The sequence below is a fragment of the Oryza sativa genome, chromosome 10, assembly GCF_034140825.1.
Source record: "Oryza sativa Japonica Group chromosome 10, ASM3414082v1".
Classification (NCBI taxonomy): Eukaryota; Viridiplantae; Streptophyta; class Magnoliopsida; order Poales; family Poaceae; genus Oryza; species Oryza sativa.
Window position 1 is genome coordinate 6,680,937 of NC_089044.1, and position 26,631 is coordinate 6,707,567.

At 42.6% G+C, this 26,631-nt stretch overlaps 2 protein-coding genes and 2 long non-coding RNA genes across 5 annotated transcripts; 1 reads left to right on the forward strand and 3 right to left on the reverse strand.

The window, feature by feature from the left end:
• Positions 1-7,473: 7,473 nt before the first annotated feature.
• LOC4348242 (probable cinnamyl alcohol dehydrogenase 1) lies at positions 7,474-10,811 on the forward strand. Of its 2 annotated transcripts, XM_015757313.3 has the most exons (8): positions 7,482-7,604; positions 7,699-7,796; positions 8,437-8,535; positions 8,918-9,031; positions 9,182-9,409; positions 9,669-9,954; positions 10,121-10,271; positions 10,386-10,811. In XM_015757313.3, the coding sequence occupies exons 3-8, from the start codon at positions 8,447-8,449 to the stop codon at positions 10,580-10,582; spliced, it is 1,065 nt and encodes a 354-aa protein (XP_015612799.1). In that variant the 5' UTR covers positions 7,482-7,604; positions 7,699-7,796; positions 8,437-8,446; the 3' UTR covers positions 10,583-10,811. The 2 variants fall into 2 exon arrangements, with proteins under 2 accessions (NP_001406095.1, XP_015612799.1); NM_001419166.1 differs by lacking the exon at positions 7,699-7,796 and having other exon boundaries at positions 7,474-7,604.
• Positions 10,812-14,062: 3,251 nt separating this feature from the next.
• On the reverse strand, positions 14,063-14,873 carry LOC136353795 (uncharacterized). Its single transcript, XR_010737227.1, has 2 exons — positions 14,556-14,873; positions 14,063-14,450 (listed from the first exon to the last, which is right to left on the reverse strand). It is a non-coding gene; the product is annotated as an uncharacterized lncRNA (long non-coding RNA).
• A 1,270-nt stretch (positions 14,874-16,143) lies between these two features.
• Positions 16,144-18,463, reverse strand: LOC136353794 (uncharacterized). Its single transcript, XR_010737226.1, has 3 exons — positions 18,101-18,463; positions 17,425-17,519; positions 16,144-17,324 (listed from the first exon to the last, which is right to left on the reverse strand). It is a non-coding gene; the product is annotated as an uncharacterized lncRNA (long non-coding RNA).
• A 510-nt stretch (positions 18,464-18,973) lies between these two features.
• LOC107275879 (uncharacterized) lies at positions 18,974-21,789 on the reverse strand. Its single transcript, XM_015757698.3, has one exon. It carries the CDS (start codon positions 21,691-21,693, stop codon positions 19,105-19,107), a length of 2,589 nt encoding a protein of 862 aa, XP_015613184.1. The 5' UTR covers positions 21,694-21,789; the 3' UTR covers positions 18,974-19,104.
• Between the last annotated feature and the right edge of the window lie 4,842 nt (positions 21,790-26,631).

Consider the following 26,631-nt stretch of genomic DNA (forward strand, 5'->3'; position numbering starts at 1 on the left):
TCTTCTATGGACCAAAAGTGACGTGGTGAGATGAAAGAAACTTGGAGAAGGTCTTGGTTTGGTCCCCAATCAACTTCTTCAATCATCCATGCTTTCCTTACGCTCGGTCTCTTTTTCTTTCGTCCAAGCAAGTATCTCTGCAAACGAAAATAGCAACGTTTGTTCAAATATATAACAAGTAAATTTAATGTAGAACATATACACCTTTGGTTTGTTAATACATAAGGTAGTCATGGTTATATCCGAGCTAGTTGTGTCCTCATCAGAAACAGAAGCTTTGACCACATATCTAACGACAAAATACTGAGGAGTAGGTAAGAAGTATGTATATATAAGAAGGCGACATACTATCATCGCAAGATAAAGTCGAGAAGAAAGCTATGCACACCCATCGACTTAACAGATAGTAAAAGGAATTGTTATAACAATTGGTAGTTATAACAATTGTGACCATTGTAACTTGTAACGTCTCTCTTTTCCTACTAATACCCAAAACTATAGGGGGAAGGAGGGATCACTTTCACTATATGCACACAGCACCCAGAACCATCTAATTATATAACAAAATGACAAAGCTAGGGAGGAACTGCAGTTGCACACACATAAACTTACAGGGGTACACATATACCATATAATATCATGCAAAGAATTAAACTACCAGAGAAAAATAGGAATGCACAAAAATAAAGAAGAAGAAAATACCTTCAGCACAAAGGCAGACCGAACTAACAGGGAGGGGAAAAAGCAGGGAAACCTGAGCAATATCAACTCCTAATTAAACAATAGACTAAAACAGCAAGCTTCACAGCAAGGAAAGAGAGCCAACACTGTCGTGCACGAATAAACAACCAGAGCTGCATGGTACATACATCATGGTTAGACACTAACAAGTTTAAATCTAACGCGTAACAGTAGAAGAACTCCTCAGAGAAATGCCAGACTGAACAGAAGGATGAACTGAAATTACCTGCCAAGTATTTCCAGCAGCTCTTGCACATCTGACTAAAAATAATTAAGAACCTTTGAAGCTCCGATGCAACCCATGCAGATCTTAACAAAATAGGAAAGATCAAAACAAGTCAATAAGCAATCAAGATTGAACACCATTGAAAGGAAGAGCAGCAATGAATCTTAATTTTTGAGGATTTTACTTTAAAAAAATATGCTCCTATAGACTTCCAAGTCTCCACTGCTAGCATGGAGCCTCATCTCGTCGGCCCTCTCTTCCACGTCCACTGGGCCTGCGCCGATCTGGACCCGCCTTTTTCCCTAACGTCACTCTAGCCTCCTGATTCGCCTCGTCTCTTGATTTTCGCCGCCGCCTGGGCTGCTACTACCTTCGTCTGCAGGCCTTCACCCCGCCGCCGAGGGGATGGCGCCAGCTCCTCGCCGTTGGCCGGGGAACGCGCCTTCTTTCTCATCGCTACTGGTCGAGACCCACCTCATACAGGCGTCACCATCAAATCGACTCCGCCGCCAGAAACCATGTCCCCTTCGCTGCCTCACTCCCAGTGGCAAGCACTCCAGGCCAGACACCTCGAGCGAACAGGCCTCCTGCCGTCCTGCCTCGTTGGTTCCTATGCTATGAGATCTTTTTTTTCTCTGTTTATCTGGTAAGAATGAGGAGGAAGAGAGGGTCTAGCAGCCTAGCACGGTGAGAACTGAGAAGGGGTTGACCTGTTTGTGTGGTTATGCTAGCTTGGAACCTGCTATGCGTTGGACATATATCAAAGTATTGCTAATGTATCAGCTTTTTTTCTTGCTCAGAGAGCGTTAAGTCACCCATGGTCTCATGGACCTCTACACGTCAACAATATCGTCGGCACGCAGCAGGACAAATAAGCTGATTTCTATTGGTAGCTTTACATCGGACTCACTTTTTGGTTGTAGGGATTTAATCTTACCTAATCTCTTGGAGGAATAAAAAATTTTACACACTAAATTTCATTTAGGATTCCCAAGATCAGTTTTTTTGGATGGAATTTAGCAAAACTTTTGGTGATGCATATGTACAACAATGAAAAGAACACACATCGAACCAGCTTTTACCTTGCCATGATGGATGGACGATTGAGTAGAGGCAAAATGGATAGAGCTTTGGCACGAAATAAACGGAGAACAGCAAATGTGAAGAAACCAACGAGACTGGAAAAGCGAAAGGGAAGGAAAAAAATGAAAAGCAAGCAACAATTTTCTAGTGCCGTGGAGCAAGGGAAAAAAATTAATTCAGACCCTACAAATTTACACCCACCAATAAGCAACAAGCACCTAAGCGTCCAATGGCTGACCGGCCCACCAATCAGCCAAACAGCTGTGTCTACTCAACTGTAGCACCGAATAAAATCGATAACGTAAACTGTAGCATATATCGTCCCTAGACCAACACCAATAGAGTAGAACACAGTTCAGGCCCACAATACAGAGACGAAGGATGTATAGGCAATGTCCACCGTATAGGAACGATATGACTGAGAAGACCAGGAGTAATCCAGCCAATAGCATCTTGCATACTCTTGCAGTAGTGGAGTGGGCGCACAGTGCTTCCACTACAAACGTGGTCTTCGAAGCACCCATTAAAATCCACCCATATACAAAAAAAAAATGCTGTCACACAAGGACAAGGGAACGGCATGGACATATTCTATCACTGTGTGCATCAAACACTGGCTGGCTGTACACAGCAACAGCGAGAGCGAGCCATACACCACGCCCACCCAAAAACAAAGCAACAACTTATTAGCTGCTTGTGTTTTTGGTCGCCTGCTTGCGTGCTCTTTCGTCAACCATTCGCCTGCCATGGTGGGCCTTGCTGAGTACGTCTGCCATTGGTCAATTGCGCTGCCTGTATCGATGATTGCCAGAGCCACACGATGATGATCGAACGGCGTATGAACCAAGCAACCACATGACTCGAAACCCAGCCAAAAAAATTGTGCTCTAGGTTGATCTCGAGGGAGCACGTGCACGGATATCTCGATGAGAGACCCATCATTCAAGGCAGTAGGGTAAGAAAGTCTCGATGACTATGACTAGCTTCACCCAGCATTCATATTTAACTTTAATGTTTTAATTTTTATGGTGATGGTATAATTTTAATGGTGTATCCTTTTATATGGAACTGGGACTAGGTGTGAAAATGGTACGGAAACGGACGGAAACCATCTTTATCGTTTTTGTTTTCATATTTTTTTCGGAATCGGAAACCCCGGATATGATGGAGGTGCCTCGACTTTGAGTATGAACAATGGGACTAACGGCTCTTTCATGTCTCTCTCCTCCTTGTTGCAGTTGTTCACTTCCTGCAAAATATTAGTAATAGGAGGTACGTGCACAACTTGTTTCTTGTTCACATCCTCAATTTGTTTTTCCGCATGGCAAGCAAGTTGTAACAAATGAGCAAAAGAGCTATAACTTTGACAAACAAGCATGTCCTGAATTTCTTTATTAAGCCCACGTAAAAACCTCAACTATGTAGCTTCTTCGCACTCATCTAAACCACAACGTAATAAATAAGCATGCATATCATGATAGTATGAAGTAACAGTTCTGGTATCTTGTTTTAGACATTGCAGTTTGTTGAACAAAATGTCAGCATAATACATGGGAACATAAACATCTCTCAAATATCGTTTCAGGTCTTTCCAAGATTGAGGTATTTCATTATGCCTACAGAGATGTTTCCAATTATTAGAAGCTTGATTAATTAAAACACTAGAGGCACAGATAACCTTTTGTTTCTCAGACAACACATGCTTTTGAAATTCACTATCAACCGCTAGCTCCCAATTAATGTAAGCATGAGGATCATAGTTTCCCTCGAAATAAGGCAGTGCAGATTTGATCTTACCTAGAACATCGTCACTTACCTCATAAAGGTCATGTTGATCACTCCTCATGTCTCGACGAAGATGTCGATGTTGAGCACAGCTATCCCAATTATCTTGCGTATCCCTGCCATTGTTAGTAGAAAATAAGAAACATACACAAAAATATGCGCGTTCCTATTAACTACTAAGTAGTGGCAGCTCAAAAATCACACACACCCAAGCTTTTAACCAAGCTCTTACAAGATCTTACCAATACAAGCGGAATGGTGACATACACCGACTCAACCAAGCACCCCAATGGAGGTTGGATGTATCGATGCCTTCGCGAACACCTGCTGTACGGCTGCAATCAAATCTGTGGAGCTCTAGGTAGGCTTAAATATGTAGCAAATGAATAGCAAATGCTCAAATCAGAGAATGCAAAGTTGAATAATTGTTCGAAGTCAAGCACCGTGCTGGTCCTAGGCTAGAACGTACTAGAGACGCGAGCCTAGACACAAACGATACCATAAGATAGCACTAGGAACAACTCATGCACAACTCTGATCGATATATGAAGTTCAGCTCAAACATAACAATATTTTCTCTTTTCTTTCTTTCTTCTTTCTCTTTTTTTTTCTTTCCTTTCCTTTTCTTTTCTTTTTTTTTGGGGGCGGCTTTTCTTTTCTTTTTTTATGCACCTTTCTGCCTTTTTTTTTCTTTCTTTTTTTTTTGATTTTATTTTACAAAAACAGATTTAAGGACCTCAATGTAAGATTACAGGGACTCAAACGTAAATACAAAATTTACAGGGACTCAAATGTAAAAGTTCAAACCCAAAATTAGAACTATACAAAAATGGAATCCTCTCGTCCTGTAGGTTCCATTTTTGCAAATGGATTTTCAATCCGATACTCGAAAAATTTTCACCAAGCAGTATGCAAGATCACGGTATGTGTTGAAACTGAGAGTAGAGAGGGAGGGAGTCGGACTCGACCCTGTAGCGGTAGTGGTGGGCAGTGGTGGAAGGATAGAGTCCGGATCTAGAGAAAAATAAAAGGAAAACTGATCCAATCTACTATTTTCTTTCCAAACCCAACAAATAACAATCTAATCTAATCTCCTCCTTCCATCTTTCTCACACATCTTCCTTGTGCGCAACAGCACGGACATGACCACGGCACATGGCAGAACCACACGGCACATGACAGAAACCTAGGTGCAACTCCAAACTTGACCAACAAAAACATCCGAAAACTAGAAAAATGGAACCCGGGCGGAAAGACGATTCCGTTTTTTAGGTCCCGACGATAACAAAGACACGACAGCAGCGGCGACAGTGGTACTAAACGTGACCATAACTCGAAACTCTAAACGGACTAAACGCTAAGACCAGCAACATGACTAGACGATGCAACTCAAACTCAACAAAGCAAAAACTGAAATGAACAATGCAATGGCACAAATATGGCTAGGTAAATGATGCAAATTTTTTTGTATGGCTATTTTCTGGTTATGGGTAGATAAAAACTCACCGAGCAACGAAAGCTCTGATACCACCTGATGAACCCTGAGTTCCTCTCGACACTCAAGGTTGTTGTTGGCCCGATCTTTCGGTGAGTTGTGATAACTACGATTTGGGAAAAACGTTGACGATCCGACTACAACCGTACGAGACGTTGTGTTGCGCCTTAGCGATCGATACACCTCTCCGTGGGTTGTTGATCTTGCCGGTGCAGATCAACCCTATTCCTGCAAGCAAATCGAAGAAACAAGTAAGAACAAGATAAAAGCAATCTGATATTGCAAATAGGAATTTAATACAAATGATAAGTTGGGTTCCGAAGAACAAGCAGACGGACGGTCTAGCCGACACGCGCGCTGCAAACAAGTAGCAATGGCTAAACTTTAATTTATCAAAACCCAAGAAACCCTGAAGGGGTACCTAGCTATATATAGGGGTGGGAGGACGACCTAGGGGTGCCTAGGGTCGTGCTCCACCTGGTTGGGGCACACCCCACATGGGCCCCACCTGGGCCGGGGTCCCAAATGAAGTTACAAGCCCATAGGCCCATTATAGGTGACGCAGCACCTTGTGCCTGTGATTCTGGCCACATGAGATGGAATTCGGAGATGAGGCTGGATCCGTTGGAAAGAGGCCTCCGAGAGCTTTCCATCGAGTACTCATGGGCCAAAAACGGAGGTCGTTTGCAGATTCGGCGGCCGTTTGAAATCAGCAATGTAGCAGGTGGCCGAATCGGATTCTAGCACTTGGAGGACTTGAACTTGATATCGTGCTGTTCATCCATGATGTGAGCAATGGTTGTGTCCGTAGTAGTCATGGTCACATCAGGATACGAAAACGGAATCGAATATTATCGAAACCGAAAACGGAGCGAAAACGAACCGGCACGAATACGGCAACGAAAATTTATCGGAATAAAAAACCCCTCAAACTGATAAATCCAATTGAATAAATTATCTATGTTTAAAAGAGTAATGTTGTTGATAAATCCCAATGTAAGACAAAAAATTATTATGTAATTTTAGATTTGCATAACAAATATTTTTTTAACAAAATAATAGCCAAACACTATGGTATTCGCTAATTAGTGCTTAAAAAACGAATCCAAGGTATTTCAGTCACAAATTTTTTGGTAATTCCGAGAAAATTTCCGGAAACTCCGAGAACATTTCCAGAAAGTTTCCGACCATTTCCGAGTTCCGACGGAAACTGCCCTTATCATTTCCGATTCCGTTTCCGAGAAAATATTTTCGAATTCGTTTCCGTTTCCGAAAAATCCGAAAAAATTCTGACCGACAGATTCCGTTTCCGAAAATAGGTCCGGAATCCGGAAAGTTTCCGTACCGTTTTCACCCCTAACTGGGACAAAATGATTATTTTAGTCTAACATACATTGTTAAGTATATTAAAGTCTACGGTCTATCTCACAGCTTACAAATGGTGAGATATGATATCTTTTAACATTATTTCATAAAACAGTAAATAAGATGCCCGGCATCAAGGGGTGAAAACGATATTGAAATTTCCCGACCATACCGATACCGTTTTCGGAAATCTAATATAATAATAATATTTTTACCAATGGCTACCATTTTCAAAATTTAGTTTTTTTCTAATTTCTATCAGCGTGGCATTGAAGTTAACACTAAATATATGAATTCGTAAACATTAAAATTTTCCGACCGTTTCGGTTCGTTTTCGAAAAAATAATAAAATAATGATATCGTTTCCGACCATTTCTGATAGTTTTCATCCCTAACGGCATCCACGTGGGCTTTCTTCCTAGTTGAGTAAAAAGTGGAGTATTGAGAGTTTACACGAGAGAATTATTAGTGAGATTAAGATGGAAATTTGATTTTTAGTCCTAATATCTTGTTTAGTAAATATGGCGGAAATTGACAGGGAGTTTCGTTGGAGATTATGTCATTAATAAAAACGGATGGCTGAGATTTGTTTATGCAAATTAAAGGAGGAATTCCCCCTATCCACGTATTGAAAGAGGTGTTCCTTACTCAATTCTCCATTCCCATCTCATTAAAATTATCGTGTTTTCCAACTAAACAAAACAAACAAAACAGATAACTTATCCATCTAAAGTTCTAAACACCTAATCACTCCTCAAAAACTACCTCCAACCAAAACAGGGCCGTAAAGGAAAATCTTCCGTGTCGTCGTCTCCTCCGCTCCTTGCGCCAAGACGAGTCGCGGCTCAACAGCGGAGAGGCGGCGATCTCCCATCTGGCGAGCAGAGCAGGGGAGGGGAAGGGATCTTGGTGAGCATCCACATCCTCTTCCTGACTCATCTCTCTCCCACCGGGAGTACTTCTGTCTGGAATTTGCTTGCGTTAACCCTAGCTTCTGTTCTAGGTTTGGAAGAAGCTCTTCTCTTAATTTCAGAGCCTTAATCTTAATACAAGTGACAGTTTGTTTGTTCCCCAAAAAGCTGAATCCGCCCCTGTCCAGTGGTACGAATTCAGTTTCTGTAGCTGCCAGAAGAAGTAAATTAAATTTCATGTTATACCATGTTCTGAAACTCTCAAGAATGTTGATGGAAGTTGATGGGGTTCTAGTGTATAAAACTGGATCAGTATTTCTGGTTATTGATTGGGTTTCACAAACTGTGGAAGTATAAATTGGATATTATAGAGTACAAGGAGCAGAGATGGGGCCTAACACATGACACGTGCGTTACAAAGGAGAACTGGAGAAGAGGTGGATTCCTTCTCAAATTCCCCGCCCACAGATTCCCATCTCCAACCTCCATCTCCGTCTCCTCAGAGATCCACATAGCGACTCCCGATCCAGACTAAGCTTGCAAAACTCCCTTGCCCCAGCAGCGTCGACAGTGTGGTGCTGACCGGCGGCTTCTGATCAAAATAGTCAGTTGGATTGGTCCTGTCCTGTCCTGTCCTGGTCCTGAACCTCTAATCTCTTCATTTCAAAACGAATAGATGACTGGATTCATTTTCCTGCATTTTAAACTACTGGTTTTTCTTTTTGTTGTTTTTGACATTGTTCATTGCTGATATAAGTATCAGGGGTATAAGATTATGATGGATTTATGGCATTATGGGTTCATCTGAGTTGATTTTTTTCTATCTGCAGTTAGAGTGGCATGGCTGCTGAATGTGGAAGTGGCAACTGTGATGCTTGGGCAGCGAGAGATCCTTCAGGGATCCTCTCCCCGTACAAGTTCAACCGCAGGTTAAATCACACTACACTCCCTTGTGTATTGATTTTCCTTTTTATTTTCTTGATATGAATGTCTTTCCAGCACTGTTAAGAAATCTTCCTTGTTTCCAAGTGTTTTCTCTAACTGCAGAATGCACTATTCTGGCAACTAGAATCATCACGATTGCAGTTTCAGTTAGCTGTGTGCTTATCTGGAACAAGAATGTGAACTTGTCAAGTTACCTGTTTTGAATTTTCTAACTTTTGCGCAACATGATAAACTGGATTACAAAATCTCTATAGTACTTTGCTGAATGTTGTGATTAACTACTCACAGACAAGATTTTAAAATGATCTTTTCCATTTTTAGTACCTATTCTTATGAATTGTTAATAACCTGGTTTATTATTACCAGGGCTGTACAAAGTGACGATGTTTCCTTGAGGATCACACACTGTGGTGTTTGTTATGCTGATGTTGCATGGACAAGGAATATACTCAACAATTCGATGTACCCTTTAGTCCCTGGGTAAAATTATTAACTTTGTTACTTGAATTTTAACAAAAGTATGGAAAAGAATAAACTTCTGTTACAGACTATAAATTCATCCATTTAGCTACTGTATTTGTTGTAAAGATAAAAGTTCATGAAATTGTGTCTAAATTTCAATATGAGTAGGCATGAGATAGCAGGAGTTGTAACTGAGGTTGGTGCAGACGTCAAGAGCTTCAAAGTGGGTGACCATGTAGGTGTTGGCACATACGTGAATTCATGCCGGGACTGTGAGAACTGCAATAGCTCTCTAGAGAACTACTGCTCACAACATGTCTTCACTTTCAATGGTGTTGACACTGATGGGACTGTCACAAAGGGAGGATATTCTACTCACATAGTAGTACATGAGAGGTATGGATTTTGACCATGTTTTCTTCTGAAAGTTTTCTGACAAGACAACGAAAAATTTCATATACTTATTTCTAATGGTTGCTCAACAATGTTGTCACAAAATCATCCTACATTCTGCTATGTAAATTTTATATAGGAAACAAATCCCATGATGTTCTGCTAATGTCTCTCTTATGAATATAGCAGCTATTAGTTATTCCTGTTTACTTAATTCAAAAAAGAACCTATGAGAAAATTGCATCTTCCTTTGGAATGGCAGGTATTGCTTTAAAATACCTGATGGCTACCCTTTGGAAAAGGCAGCACCTTTACTTTGTGCTGGCATCACTGTATATAGTCCGATGATGCGGCATAATATGAACCAGCCAGGGAAGTCACTCGGCGTCATTGGACTTGGTGGCTTGGGTCACATGGCAGTAAAATTTGGGAAAGCCTTTGGACTGAAAGTCACAGTTATTAGTACTAGTGAATCAAAGAGAAAAGAAGCTATTGACCTTCTTGGTGCAGATAATTTCGTGGTGTCATCGGATGAAAATCAGATGGAGGTAATACACATTCTACATTATGTTTTACCCCATTGTTCACAGTTATCTACTATGACCATACCATGAGTCTTATCAGTCAAATGCCATTTGGTAAAGATAGCTAACCTGTACTTCTCATTTATCTTACGTACTGAAAGTGGTAATGACAGATTCTTCATTGTTGCAGACCTTGAAAAGCTCTCTGAACTTCATTATTGACACAGCCTCCGGCGATCACCCATTCGATCCTTATCTCACGCTTCTGAAAGTTGGTGGTGTAATGGCACTACTTAGCTTCCCAAGTGAAATCAAAGTGCATCCTGCAAACCTTAATCTCGGTAATGCACGTTTCTCATACCAAAATATATATGGCTTTTTCCAGAGAGGAAATATATCTGTCTGCTAGGATGGGGAGAAAATTAATTAATTACAACTAATCTGGACTCATGTAGGTGGGCGGAGTTTATCTGGTAGTGTAACTGGAGGTACGAAGGACATCCAGGAGATGATAAACTTCTGTGCGGCAAACAAAATCTACCCAGATATCGAGATGATCAAGATAGATTACATCAACGAGGCTCTTCAGAGGCTTGTTGACCGGGATGTCAGATTTCGCTTTGTAATCGACATTGAGAACTCGTTCAAGTAGTATCTTGATATCTTCAGTACACCATTAATGATAGAAGTGTATGCAATAATAATAAGTTTAAATGTCCTACAAGATGATGAGACCATGAGACAGTTCCAGAACAAAATGTTCCATTTTAAGAAGCAATTTGGTTCTGTTTTCAGTTATTTTCAGGAGTAAATTGTATTGGTGGTACACAAACTTATTTGGTGGGTGTAATTTAATACATAAACTTGTTTGTTGGGTGTAATTTAGTATATAAATTTGTTTGTTGGGTGTAGTTTAGTACATAAACTAAACTTGTGAAGTACTTATTTTGGTACATGAACTTATCTAATTCGTATGAATCACAATCAAAATGGCTTGGCAAAGTTGATCCTTCAAAGTTGATTTTGATTAGGATATAGCATGCACAAGTGGTGAGTACGCATAAGATATGCTATATTTATAAACTTTGTTTCTACTTTTCATCATCATTAAAATGATGAATTTCCTATGTTTCTATCTCTTGTTAAATGGTTTTCATATATTTTTCTATAATCATTATGTCTCGATCTATCTTTTTATTGAACATACTAGAGAAAATGCCTGTGCGTTGCAACGGGTGAAAATGTTTGTGGATCGCTATATATTATACTTCTTTTAGGTTTTGGGTCGAAAGCTCATCCCATCGGCCCCAACCCAGGCTTTGAGCCGAAAGCTCATCTCATTGAGCCCAACCCAATCCAATATTTCCCTTTGGGCCTCATCGGGCCGAAAGCTCATCTCATCGGTCCCTACCCAGGCTTTGGGCCGAAAGCTCATCTCATCGGTCCCTACCTAGGCTTTGGGCCGAAAGCTCATCTCATCGGGCCCAACCCAGTCCGATATTTCCCTTTGCTCGACTTCTCTCTTCGGCTGATATTTCCCTTTGTTCGACTTCGGTTCAAACCTGGAGCTACTGGCCCGACTATTTCCATTTGTTCGACTTCGGTTCAAACCTGGAGCTGCAGGCCCGACTACGTCCATCAATACCCATCTCTTCCTTCTTTTTCAACCCAACCCGCGATATTTTCGCTGACTATTGTCCATCAATACCCATCTCTTCCTTCTTTTTTAAGCACAACCCAGTCCGTCTCATTCCTTCCTTTTTCAACCCAATCTAGTCCGATATTTCCTTTTGCTCGACCTTTTTCAGCCGAACCCAGTTCGATATTTTCCTCTACTCAACCTTTCTCTTCCTCCCCTCCAGGCCCGACTACGTCCATCAATACCCATCTCTTCCTTCTTTTTCAACCCAACCCGCGATATTTTCCCCGACTATTGTCCATCAATACCCATCTCTTCCTTCTTTTTTAAGCACAACCCAGTCCGTCTCATCCCTTCCTTTTTCAACCCAATCTAGTCCGATATTAATACCCATCTCTTCCTTCTTTTTCAACCCAACCCGCGATATTTTCCCCGACTATTGTCCATCAATACCCATCTCTTCCTTCTTTTTTAAGCACAACCCAGTCCGTCTCATCCCTTCCTTTTTCAACCCAATATAGTCCGATATTTCCTTTTGCTCGACCTTTTTCAGCCGAACCCAGTTCCATATTTTCCTCTACTCAACCTTTCTCTTCCTCCCATCGTTAACCCAGTCCGATACTTTCCTCTGCTCGACCTTTCTCTTCCTCCCATCATTCGATCGAGCCCATCTCTCCCTTTATTTTCAGTCCAATCCAGTCCGATATTTCTGCTTGCTCAACCTTTTTCAGCCCAATCCAGTCCAATATTTCCGTCTGCTTGACCTGTTTCTTGCTCCCATCATTTGATCAAGCCCATCTATTACTTTATTTTCAGCCCAACCCAGTCCGATATTTCCCTCTACTCGACTATTTTCAACCCAGTTCGATATGTCCCTTTGCTCAGACCTTTTTCAGCCCAACCCAGTTCACTATCTCTCTTCGGCTCAAACCACAAGTGGAGCTACAGGTCTAGCGACTGTCATCTTCAACCTACGAAAGACATTCCCGTGCACATACGATGTCGAAGTCGTTCCTCACCTCAATAATTCCATGTCTTACCGTGCACATGCGATGTTGGAGCCGATCCTCCCATCAATTACGATAAAATATTTCTTGATCTCCCAAAATTGGTCTCTCTTCGGCTCAAACCACAAGCCCGTGCACATACGATGTCGGAGCCAATCCTCCCATCAATTACGATAGAATATTTCTCGATCTCAAAATTTTACAATTGAATATTTCTCGATCTCCAAAATTGGTTGAGGGACTGTGATCCACTCGATCTCCTCTTTTTGTTTTTATCAAAATTACAGTAAATCCATCGATATCCCAAAATTGGTTTTCCGTTTTTATCAAAATCATAGCAAATCCATAAAACTTGGGATAAAAACAGTGACTGTTAGATGGATTGTGATCCACTCGATCTTCTCTTTTTGTTTTTATCAAAATCATAGCGAATCGATAAAACTCAGGATAAAAATAGTGACGGTTAGATGAAGAATAAATCCGATGAATTAAATTTGAATTGAGAGGGGAAATCATAGGTAAAATGACGAGGGAGTAGTAAGGAATCAATTTTTATTGAAGGAAAAGCATGGAAGTCATATTGAAGTGGTGGAAGCACTACCTTTGGTCCGGTTCAAAAAAAATGACGATGAAAAAAAGCGGATAAAATAAACCCAAAAAAAGGCGAAATACGCGAAAAAACGGTGAGAAAAAGACAGACCAAAATATCACCCGGAAGCTTTATGTATTTTTTATTAGATATAGATGTATATGTAAATAGCAACCTTCTCAAATATATATTGACGTAATATCCTAACCAACACTTAAATCAACAAGATTAGCCCTGCAGTATCATTTTTTTCTTAGTTTGCATGCACTACACAATTTCATGCAACAAAACGAACATTTTACAAATTCATGTACCAGATTGCATCCATCTAAAAAGTCCATATACCACCAATGCAATGTACTTTAATTTTTAGTCACAGTTTTCTCCCTATCCACCCTATTTTCTGCTTCTAGCCTTGTGGGTTGCATAAAGAGCCAATGCCAGTTCTATTACTACTACTTCTAGTATTATTATTTGCTTACTTTCTTTTGTTTCGTTTTTACAGTTTAGTGGCGACCCAGCAAAAACTTGCAGGTCCTCAACTGAATATAGTGACACGTTTTATGTCGTTTATGACGCCTAAACTCAGGTAGCCATCACACGTCTCCACACCAGCTAAACTGTTAAACAAATATTTATATTAGATACATGGTTAAATTCAAATGGTTAGCACTCTTCAAAGTAACTAGATTAACACTGTTAAGAGGATCGAACTTCAGATCAAATGCGAAATCAAAATTAATCTTGAAAACAAAAAAATAATAAGAACCCAGCCATCCTCCACAGCCACGCTGGCCATCTGCGCTCCCGACCCAGCGCCGGCGCCAGCGTGCGGCATGGAGCGCTGGAGCAGCTGCGAGATGGGAGAGTGGAAAGAATTAAAGGGCAAAATAGTCATTTGATACATTCCTTAATTTTCACAGACATGTCTGCGAGATGGGAGGAATGGGTAATATTTTTCAAAGTGGTGAAGAGTTGAGCCAACAAACTTATAATCAAGAAATCAACAACTAAAAAGTTGTCTAAAGGTCAGATACAAGTGAGTAAACGACATTAACCAATTCATGGCTCAGCCACCTTCCTGTCCTTGAATATTTTCATGGTCCTTTTAATGGGAGATGACCAGCGAGGACCATATTCAAGATCCCCATCACACATCCACTCGAAGATCACTTTGAAGGCTTTTTTCTCGTCGCTGTGGTCATGGAGCTGTTTATTTGTTAAGTTGCTCTGGCTCAGGGTGCACTTCATCCATCGAATTCCTAAATGCCAAGCAGATGCTTTACTGGAATAATAGTACAAAACACAAGTTCAAGTTCAAATAGTAGTAGAGAATAAAGTATGTACAAAACTGTGTAAGCAAAAAGAGTTCATGATTGCAAGACGCTACCTGCTCCAGTTCACCACTTGTAAACAGCCTTTGAGGCTGTGTTAGCATGCACCTTTTCCCATCCCCTCTCCCTCGTTTTCCGCGTGCACGCTTTTCAAACTGCTAAACGGTGCGTTTTTTTAAAAAAAGTTTCTATACGAAAGTTGCTTAAAAAAATCAAATTAATCCATTTTTGAAAAAAAAAATAGCTAATACTTAATTAATCACGCGTTAATGGACTGCTCCGTTTTCCGTGCGCAGAAGTTGGGTTCCCATCTCCCCCATCCGAACTCAGCTCAGTTCAGTTAAACCAGATTCAGTACATCAACAAATAGAAGACTATGAAAGGGGGGAGCGTATCATATACACACAGACCTTCGCGTGTACACACCGTGTACACCAACTAAAAATTATCACAAAAAATTCTAAGAAAATTCATACATGTACTTTCAATAGTATTACATCTACGTGCAAAGTCGCATCTTCAAATTCATTCTACATAGAGAATAACAAAAAAGATAAAATTCTGACAAAATTACAACCTTAGAACTGTCAGATTTTTTGTTTTTTTTGTTACGGCTAAAATATAATGAATTTGACGTTAAGATTTTAACCCTAGGTGTAATACAATTGAAAGTATGTGTATGATTTTTTCTAGATTTTTTGGTGACATTTTTTAGTTGGTGTGCACGTGTGTACACGTGAGGGCCTGTGTGCATAGGATATGTTGCCATGAAAGGGATGGTACTGCTGGCCTAACAAACATCTTTTCTATTAATCTTGACGCTTGAATTTTGACAGCATGCAACAGGTCAAATGTATCTCTAGGCCAGAGCTACAACAGTAACATCATATTGTCTGTGCCTCCTTGGACAAAATCATAAAATACTGAAATCCAAATGAAGTGAATATGCTTCCTATCTATCAATTGGGAAGCAAAAAGGTAAAAAAGAAAATTGTAAGTACATGGATAACATCAGTATCTTGAGCTAGATACGCAACGTTATGGTTGAAAACATATTGTAATCAAAGGATAAGGCGCTACCTTTTTATGTTAGCAAAGATAATAAAAATGGATAATAGAACTTCTGTCCTACGCTGTATAAGAAATCAGCAAAGGATATGTAGACAAACAAACAAAAGAAACAACATTTATCTGAAACATTATTGTCATGATGTTTTGTACATCTAGGTTTGGATTATGTATGTGGTGCTTCATGAATTACAGTGGCTGTCATCGCACCACTGTTGCCAATTAAATAAGTTGTATTGAGTATGTCTGGCATTAGGGAAATCACTTGTAATGGATCCAATGGAGATGACCCAAAATTTCCAGATTTCAATCATGATTTTTTTTGGCCAAAATCCAGAAAGTGTGGCAAGATCATCCCCAGCTGCAACAATGAGACCATAGTTAGGAAAACTAGGAAGGCACCATACGATACAGGTCACCAGGTTGATCTCAGATTGTGGCTTCTGCCCTCAGCGCAGCTGATCCACCAGGCAGCACATCCCTAGTCTTCAGTCTGCTGTAAGCCTGTAACCACCACCATTGGTGTCCCTAACACACGCTTCCGTCAAGTTGTTATAACTCTGCGGTTTTGGAACACAAATACTACTTCCAACTTATCATAAACCTGACTAATATACAATAATTGTTCAATTAATTAAAACAATATGCAATAATTGAAACAAAATGAAAGGACTACAGCAATGGAGAAAAATTAAGGAAAAAGAATTGCCATGGAGGTCCTAGTCATATTTGCTTATTTACATCACTCACCACATATGCTCTAGGGGAGGACATATGGTCCCAAGCCTCGCCTCCCCAGAGCCGTGCTGCTGGTGGATGGTGACAGAAAGAACTGAAGAACAGGGAGGAAGAATATAACCTGATTCTTGCTTGATTTGAATAGGAAATGCCCCCATACTTCTATAGGATGCCACCTTTACATTGATCTAATCTTTGAAACAAACCAGACTTTTGGAAGGGATAAAACTGAAATAAACTAATCTGGAGCATCCTGGAATTGAGCGAACCAATCACGATGTCTGCGCTGGTTCATTTTGGTCGAACAGAGCGTGCCTATTGTGCCGATGCCTCGTTCTGCTTCTTCCCGCGTTTGCTGTATGCAATTCCCCACATAGCATATGCATAATGACTTTCTGTCTAACCTAAAGTTCATCACAACCCAAATCAAAAGGAAACTTTGCTTTTATAGAGCAGAGAACCTTCATTCTAAATTTCTAATTCAAAGATAGTAAGTGAAAGTAATCGTATTCCTGGCTGGTAGCTAATATCAAGATACTGAAAATGGCCAATGAATAAACTATACAGGGGTTCTTGCAATATCAGTTTAAAAACTGCTAATATCACATTTTCATGTGCTCAGGTAACTGATAATTCCCCAGTTTAGGATTAGATGTCGTTTTGGGCCAAACAGAGTATTAATTATGTTACTCTACCAGATCAGACACAGACTTCCTTACTCCTAATTAATATTATTATCTCTAATTACTGAGGCCAGTCCTTTCCAATTATCCAATCCCATTACCGGAGCACACGAAACAAAAGGGCACATTGCTGCATGGCCGAGTAGGATTGTTCAAGCAGCCAGAATCAAGGCCTCCTCAGCCAAAGCCATTTGAAACATGTTAGATTTGTTAGAATCAAATGAGTTAATTTGAGTAGTATCATCAATATGGTCAAGTACTTTCAATATAGGTAAATTGCGAACAAACTACCTGCGAAACCTAAAACGATATCCATTCAAAGGCAAAACCAACATCCTGAAATGGCATGTAGAGAAGAACAGAGGGAGTACTTAAACACAAAATGAAGTGGAACAAAGTCAGTCTTAAACTGCATACAGACTAGTGTTTAGCTTACCTGAATAGAAAGTACTCATCCTCGAAAATTAATCCTCATCGATCAAGGTGCTCTGTCGCCTCGTGTCCAACAAAAATTAATTCACGCTTTAAATGCTGCATGGGTTGAACCAATAGAAGTTAATCTTGGTTGGCCGCATGCGTACAGTTGCATGCATGCAGGGCATTCCGCGATGCACATTTACTCTTTAAACAAATAAATAGACTTTGTTAGATGATGATCATTTTGAGAAAACTTCAAAAATCTTAGGTTATGATCAAACTAGGATAGAGGGAATACTTTGTAAGACAAATCTATATATGTTGTTCTAGTTCCTTTAAACTAAATTTTTTTAAAGTTATTGATAATCAAAGTTATAAAAGTTTGACCTCAATATTGTCCAAAACATCTAGATTTATGGTACCGGAGAGAGTAAATCAGAACCAACTGTTCATCCCAACTAATGTGACAGGTTTGTATTGTAATTGAGAGACAACCAATATAAAGTCTCTTAATCTATCCTGCCATCCAAAAGTACAGATTTGTATGTTTAGGAGCCAAAAGCAAACAGTTGTAAACAAGTGTTGAACTAGATTTTGCTTGTCTAATTTGCAACAAGCTAGAACCCTAATTCAAAAAATAAGTTGGTTTTGGAATCTACCAGAGTGAGTTTTAAGAATCAGATAGCAATACATACCTGTGCCCAATTAGTGGCTCTGGAAGTTAGATCCCTGCCACCTGCTACCAGTTGCACTTGCTCACCATGATCTAGCCAGAAGAACAGGAGGTCTGGATGGCCATCATGCGCATGCACAGCAGCAGCACAATGCAAGAGGAGAAAAGCACATGAAGAAAAGGGTGATGCGTAAGCACATCCAAGTGTGCAACAGGAAGGAGGAAGCTGTGATTTTCCACAATATGGATGACAGAAGGCTCTCCGGTGGCTTCCAGCTCTAATTATGAAATCTCCGGTGTGGGAAGGAGGGCAGGGAAAAAGCAAGAATGAGCCAAGGCTTACATAGACCAATACATGCATGGACCAAAGGTTGAGAAGCTGACAAGGAAATTAACTGAAATTGCAATAATTGAACCAAAAATAATGATAATGTTGCACTAAGAAATTGAATCTGTACTAAATATAAATAGTACCTTATGAAGACCAATGCTACTGTTGATAGAACACCTTACAGTTACAGCCAATTCGACTGATTATAACTCATAACCTAATGGAAAGTTTCGATTATGAGTACCCCAAAGTCCAAATACAGTTATTTCCATTTTTAATAAATATATACATGTAGTTGGATAGTGAGCATAGGTGGCTTTGGCCTTCAGGGCCTGGAAATAATCTTTTTAGTCTAACCAATCTGCCCAGAATGGAAACAACAAAAAATTAGTTTATGTTTTAATAAGATTAGACACGACCTTTTTTTATTGCAGAAAAACCTGTCTTTGTTATAGTTCTGAGCATAGCATTGGCAAATTGGTACGTATTGCACCATAGTTGTATAAAATAACTTGTGAGTGTTGAAAGTAAAAAAATAACTGGTGCAAAGTATTTGATAGATGGTTAGGAAAATATTAATAGTATTTTCTGAAGGCCCATATTCCACAGATGGACTTGAAAAACTCTACAATCTACATCAGGAAGCATCCATTTCATTCATACAATCGATGCTAGAGCAACCCATAGCTCCATGGTCAAAGGTTTGAATGATTCATTTTCAATGCAACCACTTCATCCTTCATTGCCTGACAATATTTTTCAGCAGCTTCTACTTCCTTCTCTAAACTGAATATAGATGAACTAGAAGCTTGATTCTTTGCGTCCAAATGCCACTCCATTGTTTGTATATTGTGTTTCAGTTTACTCAGATGGCTTGACAGTGATTGTAACCTGTTTGCTTCATGCTCTTTTTTCCGAGCATCCTCAAGCCTTGTAATAGAATCTTGAAGCAGCCTAAGACGGCTTTGTGGCTCCTTCAAGCGGGCAATGAGATGTTTCACATTGAACCCTAGTTGCTCCAATTCCTGAGCCTTTTTCATCAAACAAACAATCTCAGAAGCATCTGTATCACATGATGTCTTGAGCACCTCCTTAGCTAAACCAACCAGCAAAAACCATAGTCCACTGTAGGCTAGATCTCCTAGAGCTTCATCATTGTTCAGCAACCCTCGGTAATGTGGTTTCTGCGGAATGAACTCAAAGAACAGAGGGTATTCCCTCCTGGCTGCTTCAGAAAAAGGGTCATCTTTATTATCCTTCAGTATATCTCGGTTTCTTCTATCTTCCTCATCCTCATCAGAACATTCCTCGCGTTGTGACAGAAGCCCAGAGCGCACAAACTCTTCTAGCTCAAGTACAAGCTGCCTATCATGATGTTTGGGATTAGGGACACTTTGTTCCTCCTCATCGTCAAGATTTATTACTTCACAATTCTTAGCAGGTGGTTCAAGAACAATACATTCATCATTATTAAGTTGTGCCAGTTCATCACATCTCTTACTAGAAGAGTTGGAATCTTCCTGTGGTCCAGAGCGCTCCTGAACATCAAGTTGCAATGAATTATTTTCATTGTTACTCACAGTTAGCGGCACCCAATCATAGAATTGGGGACACTCGCCGCCCTCATTAGCAAATACCTTATTTTTCTTCTTCTTCCTATTCACATCGGTTGATTTATCTCGTATTTTTTTAATGGCATCTTTTCTTTTCACTGCATTTTGACTACGGTCAAAATCATATGCACTAAGGCCTAGGACAACTTGATTCCATTCGTTGTTGGGAGCAACATTACCCAGTTGTGTTAACTGCCTTTTTGTCATGCATTTACTGTTCTCTTGCTTGGTGCCTTTTCTAAAATGATCAACAGCCATCTGTACCACACTTATCAGACCTGTATTCAGAGGCAATGCGCTCGTCTTATTTTCCTTGTTTAACATCATCCCACAACCATGTTGATTGCCTTCCTGATGCCTCTCGAAACGTGCATTCCACCATGCAGCATAATCCTTGCTAGCAACCCCATGTCTACCAATACTTGGTACCCAAACCTCAATTCCACTGGAATCAGAACCATGTATAATAGATACAGGAAAATCCTGATCATAACCAAATTGCCTAGCAACAAGGTGTGGATTATACATTACTGAATTGGCCATCCCATCACCAAACCATCCAGTCAACACTGCTTGCGTAATCATTGCACTGTAATCATCCAACCACTTTGGCTTATGTTTACTTTCCGAACTCGCTGTAGTGGTTTTCTCATTGAACCACTCAGGTTGCGTCCAGTTCAGCGAGTTGTACTGGTATGGCCTCCACAGAAAGCATGCCTCATCCTGGAAAACCTGTTGAGCCTCCTCCGATGTGGTTGTCCTCTTCCTCCGGCTCCAAAGGTGCACTCGAGCATTCGAGACAGGGAACGGTGGAGCCTTCAGTGGCGGTGGGCGCAAGCAGTCGAAACGTTCCCATATCCACACCTGAAGAAGCAAGAGAGGGCCCCAGGTTTCAACACGCCCGCTGACCCCCTCCATTACCCCAGAAGCAACAATCCTATCCATATCGGCATACAGATTCGCTACCATTGCCGGGCCAAGGGCAATACGCTCTCCAAGACTAAGACGAGCGGCGAGCGCAAACGTGCAATCCGGCAGCTCCCCGCTCCTTGGCCGCAGCCGCGGAGTAACGAAGAAAGCAAGCCAGTATGCGAGGAACCCAAGCCGCCGCAGCTCATCATCCTCGCCGGGGCGGATGCTGCTGTCGAACCACTCGAGCCACAACTCCGCCGACACGCGGCGGGCGTCGCGGGCGCAGGGGTGGAGCTCCCGAATCTTCTCCTTCTCGATGACGAGGCGGATTCGGAGGTCGTCCTCCTCGGGGGTGAGGGGCCGGTCCAGCGGGGCGCCGGTCGGGGGCAGGCCGGCGAGGAGGAGCGCGTCCTCGAGGGAGAACGTGGCGGCCCCGGCGGGGAGGCGGAAGGCGTGGGAGGCCGGGTCCCAGAACGAGAGCAGCGCCGCTAGGGCGCCGCGGTCGGGATTGACGGTGGCGGCGGACGCCCCGACGGCGTCGGCGATGCCGGCGGAGCGGAGGAGCGGCGCGAACGCGGGGTCGCGGAGGGCGGCGGTGACCCAGGCGGACCACCGCGCGCAGGGGGAGAGGTGGCGGAAGGAGAGCGGCGGGATGGGGTGGGGCGGCGAGGAGGGGGCCGGCGGAGGGAGGGTCGTGACGCGGGAGAGGAGGGGGATGGGGAGGAAGGAGGGGTCTCCTCCGTCGTCGGAGGGTGGCATTCTCGGTTGGGATGCCGTACCGCCGGCGGCGCGGCGGAGGCGGGCGGCGAGGTGGAGGGTTTGGAGGGAGAATGCGAAATTTTGGGGAGTTTTTGCGGGGGTTTGTGGGGGGTTTTTGGACAAATTTTGGAGGGGAGTACGCGGTGGTCAATCGTCGGGGCGCACGGGTGCTGTGGGTTGAAAGTGGTAGATTGCCCGCTGTGAATGATCGATCCAACAGACGCGAAAACAGGAACGCATGCAAGTGGGGGGTATTCTTTCTATTATAATTGTCTTTTTTCCTTAACCCCTCTAATGTATTTATACATATAATTACGTAGAGTCATGTTATATACAAATATTAGGAAAGAACCTAATATCAAATAATTAGAAAGAGTAAAGCTTCGAACCCAGATCGTCTAGTCCACCACTTTATGGGACTAGCCGGAATACCTCTGGGCGTTTCTCCATAGTTATGTTATAATACACAGAATTCCATAATACACACATGTATATTTGCATATATTAGGTATAAGTCCACTCTATCTCTAAGGAAACCGAAAAGGAGGAGGAGGAGGAGGCGGTCAAGCGTCGGGGGTAGGGATGGCATTGGGGCCCTGAACCCCGAACCCCGACGGGGAAATCATCTGTTAGGGGCTTTAAATGGGACAACATAAGCCCCCATGGGGACATTAACGGTAGAAAACATCCCCCGTCGGGTGGAGCGGGGACGGGGACATTCTCCAGCTCCCCGTCCCCGAATCCCCGTGGGTCTCTAAGTACAGCACATGACACATATAAAGCCATCTATCCTACAGGCCATAGCCCATCAACTAAAAGCCCAACCCATTCTGTATGTGCATATGTATAGTATAAAAGGTAAAAACCCTAAGTCAGTTACAATCACACGAGGAGGGAGCATTCTTCTCTATATCCCAGATCCAGATCGATACACCGGGAGGGAGCAGCGACCAGCTGACCACCACAGCGCCGGCGCCGCGTCCCATCCTCCTCCTAGCCGCTGCGTCGCCGCATCCACGTCGGGGTACCACAGCGCGCCGCCGTCGCCACCTACTCCAGGCCGCCGTCGTCGACTCCAAGCAGCGGCGCCATCGCTGACTCCATGCCGCTGCCATCATCGACTCCAAGAAAATTAGTTGCCGCTGTTGCTCCTAAGTTTGATGTGCTCGTATGCATCAGTGCTTTCCCATGTATTGTTGCTCGATACTGATGATTAAATGGTTAATCATTGTTGGTGCATGTCAAAATTGATGTATTCCTTCTGCTTTGCCTTTTCCCTTTGAAGTCTGATTTTCGGGGATGAACACCTGGCGGGTGCCCCGCACCCGCATGGGGACGGGGACGGGGTAGATTCTTCCCCCGTGTGCGGGGATGGGGATGGGGACGGGAGATTTCTTGCATACCGGGGACGGGGACGGGGTGGCTAAACCCGGCGGGTGCAGCCCCGTTGCCACCCCTAGTCGGGGGCGCAGGTGCTGGGAAGAAAATTTGGGAAGACTTCCATCCTACGCTCACCCTGAAGGACTTTGCCTAATGTGCCACACGTGTCCTTCCTTGTAATCATTTCATCCTACTGCTCTCTTCGTACTCGTAAAGGAAGTCGTTTTAGACAGCGACACAGTCTCAAAAACACAACTTTGATTTTTTTTTCTATAAAAATATTTATTGAAAAGTGATATATGTATACTTTTATGAAAGTATTTTTCGAGACAAATCTATTCATATAATTTTTACATTTTAAAACTCAACAACTTGAGAGTTATAAATGATTTATATTCTCAAGGTTTGACTTAAACATTGTCCTAAACGACTTTTTTTACGAGTATGGAGGAAGTATTAATTAATGCCGTTAATTAAATAAACATCTCCGCTATTCCTGGGCAACGAGGTAGGCACCAAGTACGGCGACAACCGGTGGTAGCCGTCGTGGCCTACGACTGCATCTGCCTGAGTGGCGACTGCGGCGGCGGTGGCAGCGGCAACGACGCTAACATGCAAACATGCCCGTGTCATGGATTTCGATGTGTTGCTGTGTTGGTGATTTAGGATGTTATTAATTTTCAAAATCTATCTAAACACATTGAGAAGCTAGTGATGCATGACATGGCTTAAGTAACAGGAGTGCAAACTATTCTTGGATGGCCGAAGCAAACAACATCCTCCTAACTTGGAGATCTTCCTCACGATGTTGTTGATGATTCGCTGGGCTGGGATCAAACAAAATCATCGAAGCTGCATCTACTCGGTACATTGTATATATATTAATTCACCGCCTCGGTGGCTTGCCGCAAGTCGACCAGAACGATGGCAGCACCCGGACGATTAGGAGTGGGCAGATTTAGACCGAACCGAAGAACCGAACCGAAAAGACCGAGACCGAGACCGAAAAAACTGAGACCGAGAAATTCGGTCACCTATTCAGTCTCAGCCATCAAAAGACCGAATTTAGTTCGGTTAATTCGGTTATTGGGCTCGGTTAACCGAATTAACCGAATTGACTGAAAATTTGGCCCAATAGGCCTAGAGCCCAATAAGCCCAGTAGTACTAACCCTAATACAACCCTACCAGCCACCATCTACCTCACTCCTCCTGTCGCGCCGCATCCCTATCCTCTCGCCTCCATCGCGCCGCCTCCACCTCCACCGAGCCGCCGACGCCGCCTCCGCCTCCACCGAGCCGCCGACGCCGCCGCCGCCCTCCACCGCGTCGGCGCCGCCTCCGCCTCCGCCCTTCACCGCGTCGGGCCGCCGCCGCCCTCCACCGCGCCGGCGTTGCCTCCATCTCCGCCATTCACCGCGTCGGGCCGCCGCCGCCCTCCACCGCGCTGTCGCCGCCTCCGCCCGCCGGCGCCGGCGCCGCTTCCGCCCTCCACCGCACCCGTGCCGCCTTCGTCGTCCTCCACCGCGCCCGCGCCGCCTCCACCCTCCACCGCGCCGGCTAGCCTCCTCCATCCTGTCGGCCGCAGCAGTCTCCATCGGGGAGGCAACAATGGTGGGAGACGAGATGGATGGGATTTGGTGCTTCAAGTGGAATGGTGGAGAAATGGAGATCGACGACAAGATCGATTTGCTTTGATTTGCTTTTTTTTTCTGAATCATTCTCTATTTTCTAGTGGCATCATATTGTAGTTCTTCGTCTGAGTTGCTTCGATTCATTCATCTTGTATGGAGCACTTTTTTTGTGATTAATTTTTTTGCTGTTCGTATGGTTTGTTCGGTCTATGACCGAAACCAAACCGAACTAACCGAAGACCGAAGTGCTCGGTCTTGATTTTCCTTGAAGACCGATCGGTCTTGTGATTCGAAAGACCGAATTTTTCAAAAGACTGAGAAACCGAACCGAATTTTTCGGGTAGACCGAATGCCCACCCCTACGGACGATCATCTGCCGAATCGTGTCGGTTCGTCTCTCCGACGCTTGGGACAACTGGACAACGATAACGACATTGGCCACATGACATAAAGAAAATTAAGGTACGTTTGCTTTACGATTGTAACCAGACACGTGTAAGCGAATGGGCAAAGTCTTACGAACAAGGGAAGGACCGCTGTCCTATGAAATTTTCTACCGAGGTGCCGGGGGTTGAAAGTGGTAGATTGCCCACTGTCAACAAGTGATCCAATAGACGCGAAAACAGAAACGCATGGAAATGGAGGGGCAATCTTATTATTGTATTCTCTCTATTATAATTTTCTCTTTTCCTCAACCCCTCTACTGTATTTATATACCTATAATTTCATAAAAGTCCTATTATGATACATACATGTATATTTGGTATAAGACCACTCTATCTCTAAGGAAACCATTTAAAGGAGATGTAGAAGGGTACTGGAATCCCCACGATCATAGGACCAGTCGGTACTAATCTGATCCCTTCGGGTGTTCAATTCCAATATTAATGGGACACATTCAGGGATTTGCTTCTCCTAATTTGTGAACATCTCTCATCCTTCTCAAACCGATGCCATGTACAAAGCATCTCAAAAATACTAGTTGACAAAGACTTAGTAAATAAATCAACAAGATTTTCACTAGTTTTGGTGACATTCACTATGATTTCTTCCTTCTTTAGCAATTCATGCATGTAGAAAGACTTAAGCGATATATGTTTTGTAAGATTCATTTTCAGATAACACATTTATTTGTGCAACACAGCCTAAAATATCTCATAAATAATTGTTAGAGTTGGCATGATATTCAGCCTACATGTATTATGTATATGTTGTATCACCCTCTGTTTATGTGAAAATACGGCGGCCTAGGAGATCTGCTTAACTTCAGTGCAGGTCCAAGGCTAGCCTTGAGTGTGTCAAGGGCGTACCAGCTGATTTGATCCTGCAATCAGCAAGAAAGAATAAAAGCAGAATCAGTCGACCCATAGCCGATCAGCCGATAGGCCGATAGCGTATCGTTGATGGTCTCATCCAATAGAGTTGGACCAAATCAGCTATGGACTGGATATATCAAAGAATAATAAACCCTAAACACGCCCAATCGGCTGTAATACTGTCTGTGAAGTTTAATAGATTGATTTGAGACAATATTATGAAAGTAGCCGATATGACAGTATTGTTGACGGTCGTTACAGGCAAATTTCGACCGCCAATATAACTAAAATAATGGAGAACTAGCTATGCTTACAATGCATGTTTGTTTTCAAATTATATAGTTCCACTTATACTTGGAGAATAACATGTTGCATAAATTTATCAAATAAAATAAAGAGAAAGTGAAGAAACCTCACTCCTAAGCATGCAAATGCATAAGATGGGCCCACAAGTCAGGTGTAACCGTTGGAAACCGACTTTAACTGCCACAACCGCCTAAAGGACCAACCTATCAGTGCCCTGACTAAAGCTGGAGGCCTGCTGGGCCAGCCCGAACCCTAGTGGCGACGGCTCAGCTCGGCCCTCCACGCATACGCTCTAGATGCTCTC

Coding starts and splice junctions, on each gene's coding strand:
- LOC4348242 (NM_001419166.1), top strand. CDS start 8,447: ATGGCTGCTGAATGTGGAAGTGGCAACTGTGATGCTTGGGCAGCGAGA. Junction 9,955..10,120: donor CGGATGAAAATCAGATGGAG/GTAATACACATT, acceptor TCATTGTTGCAG/ACCTTGAAAAGCTCTCTGAA. Junction 10,272..10,385: donor TCCTGCAAACCTTAATCTCG/GTAATGCACGTT, acceptor GGACTCATGTAG/GTGGGCGGAGTTTATCTGGT.
- LOC107275879 (XM_015757698.3), bottom strand. CDS start 21,693: ATGCCACCCTCCGACGACGGAGGAGACCCCTCCTTCCTCCCCATCCCC.